The 6,187-nt window shown below is 49.5% G+C and overlaps 1 protein-coding gene across 1 annotated transcript; it reads right to left on the bottom strand.

The window, feature by feature from the left end:
* On the bottom strand, positions 1-3,275 carry J7337_009871 (uncharacterized protein; the record flags this gene model as incomplete). The annotated part of the gene is made up of 4 exons (XM_044827466.1): positions 1-87; positions 142-1,361; positions 1,417-1,855; positions 1,905-3,275. The coding sequence occupies 4 exons, from the start codon at positions 3,273-3,275 to the stop codon at positions 1-3; spliced, it is 3,117 nt and encodes a 1,038-aa protein (XP_044678060.1).
* Between the last annotated feature and the right edge of the window lie 2,912 nt (positions 3,276-6,187).

A 6,187-nucleotide genomic window follows, 5' to 3' on the forward strand; every position in this document is an offset into this window, starting at 1 on the left:
CTACCAATAAGCTGGTCTCAAGCCTGCAAAGTTTGACAAGCTTGCCGCCGTGTGCTCCTCGCCCTCCTTCTTACGTTGCCCGCTCAGCTACAATGCATGTTAGACCTTTCTGTTGACAAGTCATGATTAGATGAAACTTACCTCCAACTGAACACCCTTGTGAATGTGTACCAGCCAATCCACGTAGCTCTGAGCCTCGTTGTTACGATCTTCCACGAGCATACGGGCAAAGTCAAACTCGGCGCCGTCAATGCCTTGTCGAGCGAGCTGGATAGTGAGACCCTTTGAGCCACGCATCGTTCGGAGGAACTCGATAATGTTGCGGACTTGAGCGTTGAGGTGAGTCTCTAGCAGTGGTAGAGCTGATGTGTAGGGGTCAAGACTCTTGAGGGAGTCCTTGTCTTCACCAAACAGATCAGAGATGAGGTTAGGAGAAGTCTGTGAGTGGAACCAAAGGAGACACTGTTGGCCATTGTCAACCAGATACACGCCACCAGGCTCGACTCGTGAGAATGATGTGCGGATCGCAGGGGGCATCTTGAGATGGCCTGTCTCGGGGTCGGCGAAGCCCTCTTCAGGTGCGAGGTTGTGGATAGGAATCATTCGGGGGTACAGATACAGGCTCAGCTCGAGAGCACCCATAGAACGAAGCATCCGCATCTCGTGGACTCTGCGGTCTGAGTTCTCGACACCTCCCTTGAGTGCTCGGCACTTGAGGAGACCCAGAAGGTACATACAGTACTCCTTTAATCGCTCAGGCATGACAAGCTGTCCTGGAGGATGCTGCTGAGCGGCATGCTTTCGATAGCAGGCAAGAACGTCGATAGCCTTCTCACTTAGCCAGTGACGGATATCCTTGAGGTTACTTGATGTAGTCGCCAACTTCGAGCTGGCTTCCTTTGCAAGCATACCAATGACAGCGTCCTGATCAACAAACTTGAGGCACTCACGAATACCCTGTTCACGCGCACCCGATTCCTTGGAGGTTTCCGTAACGCTGGCAATAACATTTGAACATCGCACGCGTCGCTCGCCTGAAGCCGTTGTATAGAGAAGGGCAGACTGGAAGTGAGCATCAAGCTTGGGATCCAGCTTGCCATCGTAACTAAAGCTGACACCCATTGCCTTATCAGCATCAATAACGCCAATTTCCAAGTCGGCACCAAAGGTGTGTTGGATAAAGTTGCCATGGTAGCCCGAGACTTGGAGGCCGTTAGAGCATCGGACCTTCATAAGAGCTTGGAAACCAGTCTCTCTGGTCACGGCGTGTGAGATCTCGAGTGATAACTTTCGGCTATCCCTCGCAGCGATGAAGTTAGGGTAGTAAAAGGTCTCTCCGCCAGTGGTTGAGGAAACATGACCTAGAGAAAAATTAGCTTAGCATGAGTTCATGACACTTTGAAGGACTGGGCCTACCAATAGTCGCAATATCAAGATAACCACCAGAAGGAGCAGCAAGGAAGAAATCAGCACCGACACCGGAAGCAGCCATCTTCTCAGCAACCTTCTTCCAGGCCGGGTGCTCAGTTGTGTAGAGCTTCTTGTCGATTTCACCTCCAGGGTGATTACCATTGTCACGCATGAATAGACGACCAGGGCCCCATGTTGGCAGCGCAGAGCATGATGCCACAACCTTACCTCCCGTCGCCTCGAGGGCGGCAAGTGCTGAGTTCAGGGCGGCGAGAAGGGCGGGCTCGGGGTTTTTGATGGTAGAGAACATATCCGGAAGCCTAGTAAGCAGAGATGTGATCACATCCTTGGAATCATATGGGTCGACAAAGAGTCCCTCACTCAGGGGCACAAAGGGGTCCTCAAGGTCAGGCATGATCATCATCTGAGCTTGATCCAGGGCAGGCTGTAGACAGTTAGTAAAAGCGACAGTATAAGTATCATCTTTGACTTACGTTGACATTGTAGAAGTGAATGTCCTTGTCGTACGTGACGAATCCAACCTTGGCACCTTCTGGTATCCTACGTTTCGGCTCTCCATTCTCATCCAACTCTTGATCTTCACCACCATATAGAGCAACACGGATACCCTCACAGAAAGCCTCAACATAACCCTTATTATAGGATTCTTGGGTTACGTCGATAAGGAACAACCATCGCAATCCCACGGGCTCCCTGGTCCAGTACTCTTTAGGCACCACAAACTCTACAGTTCCTCGGTGAAGCTCGGGTCGAGTGTCACGATCAACTCGGACACCTTGTGGGTTGGTCGCAGAGAAATATTCGGGAGGAGTATCGTTGGGATATGCGCAGAGGTTGCAGACAAATTTGTTTCCACCTGAACGGAACATCATAAAGGGGTTCATATAAGCTCGGCATCGTCTGCATCGTGGGGGTCCAGGTTCACCAAAGTCGAGGACAGGAATTTCGGCTTCTCCAGCCTGCAGAGGAGCTAGCGGCTGCAGCAAGAGTCCCAGAGAAAGGCCGGTAGCCTGCAGAGCGTCCTGAGTAGTGGGGATGTTGTTGAGTGTGAGTCGAGTGTACTTCGGTGACGAGTTGCCCTGGTCGTAGGCAACAAAGGAAACGGTCGAGGGAGGAGGGACATGTCGTTCGAAGGTGGGATAGACGTTCTTGAGGTAGTACTGCTGGATAGCATCTCGCGAGGCCGGTACGCTGGGCATGTCGTCAGGTGACACTCCCTTGGGTCCGCTGGTAGACACTGAGGCTGTACCGAGGCCCTCGCCGACACCGGGTGTTCCAGGAACAGGACCAGGACCAAATGCCGGGTTAACTGGCGCACTAAATTGGCTCTGACTTTGCATCTGGGGAGTTCCCTGGGGGCTTCCAAATTGACCTCCAAAACCGGGACCGCCAGGGACGCTGTCGAGGAACTGTGTAGCCGAGGTCCCCTGGGGAGGCATGCCATTGAAGGCTTGCGAGGAACCGGTAGGTTCAACGGTATGGTATGCATGACGATCCTTCTTCTTCCTTCTCGCTGTGCCATGTCCATCTCCCAAGTTCATTCCACCAAGCTGAGCGGCCAGTGTAGCATCTTGTGGTGGAGGAGCTTGGCCTGGAGGAGCCTGAGCCTGAGGAGGTGCATAACCGTATCCAAGAGCTGGTGCGGGAGAGCCAGTCATAGGAGGAGGCGCTTGCTGGCCTCCAAGATATTGGGGTGCTCCATATGGGGATGCTTGTTGTTGGTAAGGTGAGGGAGCGATTGGCGGTTGGAACTGTTGCGCAGAGGGTTGAGATGTTCGGTTAGGATCATTGGGGTCAATAACCTCGCCGTGTCCAAGAGCGTGGTACTGAGCGTAGTCGGCCATTGCGACGTTGAGGCTCGGGAAGCGAAAGGGAAGAAAGTATCGAGGACGAGTATTGATCTATCGGATGAGCGTGTGCCCAGTAAAGGAGACGTGGGGCAATGAAATGTACCGTCCGTAAGGTACGATGATGGAAGGCGGTAGCTAAAGCTTGAATAACATGAGACAAGAGAATTCGACAAGGAAATTATATGCAGAAAATCACGAACATGGTCTCCCAAGTCCGCACCCAAGCTGAGGATCTTCTTTTTTTCTTCACCGAAGATTTGATGAGCAGAATCGAGATGCTATCGTTGATGATAGGTGTCCTGCCTGCCTCGCTGGCCTTTTCTGGTGCACCTTCTGGTTGGACATTCTGGGCGATCGTGTTCCGTGTCCCACCTTACTCTGATTGGTAAGGCTTGGAGTATAAATTAGAATATGCACTGTGCATGTGGACTGTGATATATAAGACGGGTCATGTGATACTTCAACATAGCACTAGATAAGTGTAAGTAATGATGCGCATAACCAACGGTATAATGCCACAGGTCTCGCTCAACAGCTGTGTAAACGATTTTGTGTGTGAGTACATAGCAGGGGCTTCCAGAATAATATGAAGAGTAGCAAAGTTGCTTGCCATGCTCAACATGGGAGGGAACCCGGCCCCTGTGTTAATGCTAACCTACACCTGTAAAGTCGTTGGCTTTTGTGTAACTGTACCGTTTTCTTGCAAGCTCGTGGGAGCACTTGAGAGTACTTCCTCTTTCTAATTTGTTTCATACCCCTATCTTCTGTTTCACTGTTCTTGTTGTCATTGTAGAAGTTGTACTGGCTGTCGTAGTGACAGATATAGTATTATCATATTGAGATTCACTGATAAGCTCTGTTGTCAGAAATCAAGATAAAGACCGTTGCAGAATGCAGGGAACCCTCCACCAGAAACTCAAATGAAGAAAACACTGACTCTCGAAAAAACAGACCCATAAACGAATCAATAGTGTTACTGTTTGGAGACAAGCCCAAGCCATGCCATGAGAAGTCCGCGATCGGGTAGGGTGTATAATCACGTCCTGATCACTAACATAGCGGCGAGCAAAAACAATGTAGACTACAGAGCTCAAATCAAGGTCAATAAACCGCATATTGAGATAGCCAGATACATACAAAGTTGGTGTATGTTTTATATGATTTAGTGCCCAGACGATAAGGCTGTTGAGTTGGGCGCAAGCTCTCATGATGCCACGTCCTGCCCCTCACTTGACGTAACGCGTTAATTGCGACGATGAAGCCTGAGGTAAATCCTCAAGTGGCTGGTAACATTGTTACGATGAGGTTGTGAGATGTTGACCTTCTCCCTCCTTAAGTGTTGTAAATAAGTCAAAGACCAATTTAGAACGAAGAAGAATTGTAAATGCCCCAAGTCAGATCTGTCTCACCCGCTTGGCTGAGTATGAACAACATACATACATTGAGTAGTTTACGATAAGTGCAGGGAAATATAATATAAACAAGTAAAAGTCATCAAATAGAAGAAAATAACGAAGTAGAGATCGAAAAAAGCACCTAAATGAGAGATCATGACATGTGTGAATGCGAATCGTGGACTATTCACCATTCTGTGTTGCTTCTTTGACGCCTCCGACCGTGTAAGTCGTGATGCAACATCTTCGCCCTCTCAAGAGCCGATGGTGATATTTTTTTCAACGAAAAAAAGTAAAAATGTACTCAATTTGCATCCGCATACTTTCCGACGACTAAATGATGCAAAATTGGCTTGTAGTGTGGTGTGTGGTGGTTTAACGATTAGACAGTGGTGGGATGCGGATAGCTTCAGAAACGACGCGCAATGTTGAGAAATGGACTTGGGAGTGACTTTGAGCGATATGGATCATATAGTTATGGAATCGAACCGGAACAACATAGAAATTACACTATCGTGGTCGCTGTTTCTTAGAAAGGCATTAAAAAGCTTCACAGGAGCATATTCATCACTGTAAGAGTCGTAAATCGGAATGCGACAACGAGCATGGCTCATTCAATCGCCGCTCAACGGTTCTCGAGCGCGAAGGAAGCCTCATATATCAGTCGCAACAAGTCAGCGAATCCTCCACCTAATTTGGAACGCAAAAGATTGCCCGAGACTGGCAAGAAGACAAAGGAATCGAGTCATTCATCTCTTGGACAATGGTCGTCGAAGAAGCGAGAGAATCGAGGGAAATGGATGCTCGGGGGCATGAGTTGCGCTCGCATTTTGCCAGACTCTAGATCACACAGAGGTACACCTCACCCGAGGTGATGTCTGGGCTGGCCAATCAGAAAAATGGTCACTTGCCCAGGATTATTTTGGCATTTTTGGGTGCCCCATTTTCTCAAGTGCCATATCTCGGAGGGTCCAGGCTTGGCATCTCTCTAACTTTGATGAGCTTGGGTGTGGCTGGACCCAAATAGTGCAAGAGATTGTGAGTTATGCAGCAAGCTTCGGCCAATCCAGAAGCGCGATAAGAAAGTTCACGTGTTCTAATGAAGATCTTGTCGCTCTTGTGCGCTGTTTTGTGCAATGGCATGCCAGCGGGTGCTAAGTGCGCATACGCATTTTTAGTGTGGCGCTTTGAAATGCCCCTCCTCCCAATCGGGGCAAGTGGGCCTATGGCAGGTGAGCAAGACGGGAGAGTTGCAAAGATGTAAGAGGAGAGCAGCGCAGGAGCAGGAGAGCTTGGGGAGGAGAGTGATTGCGCTCTGCCCCCGCCCAATATATAAACATTACCCGTCCCCTCCACGCGCCCGACCAAGATAGTTCTACTCGTCGTTTGCTCTCCAGTCTCTTAAACGTCTTCCAAAGCCTTCAACCTCTATAAACGTCTTTGTCGCGTCTCATTCATCGTCTCAACTACACGTCTTTATTCAAGTCATCTCAACCCACACAATCCACCACA

Source organism: Fusarium musae, chromosome 7 (assembly GCF_019915245.1).
Source record: "Fusarium musae strain F31 chromosome 7, whole genome shotgun sequence".
In the NCBI taxonomy this organism is placed as follows: Eukaryota; Fungi; Ascomycota; class Sordariomycetes; order Hypocreales; family Nectriaceae; genus Fusarium; species Fusarium musae.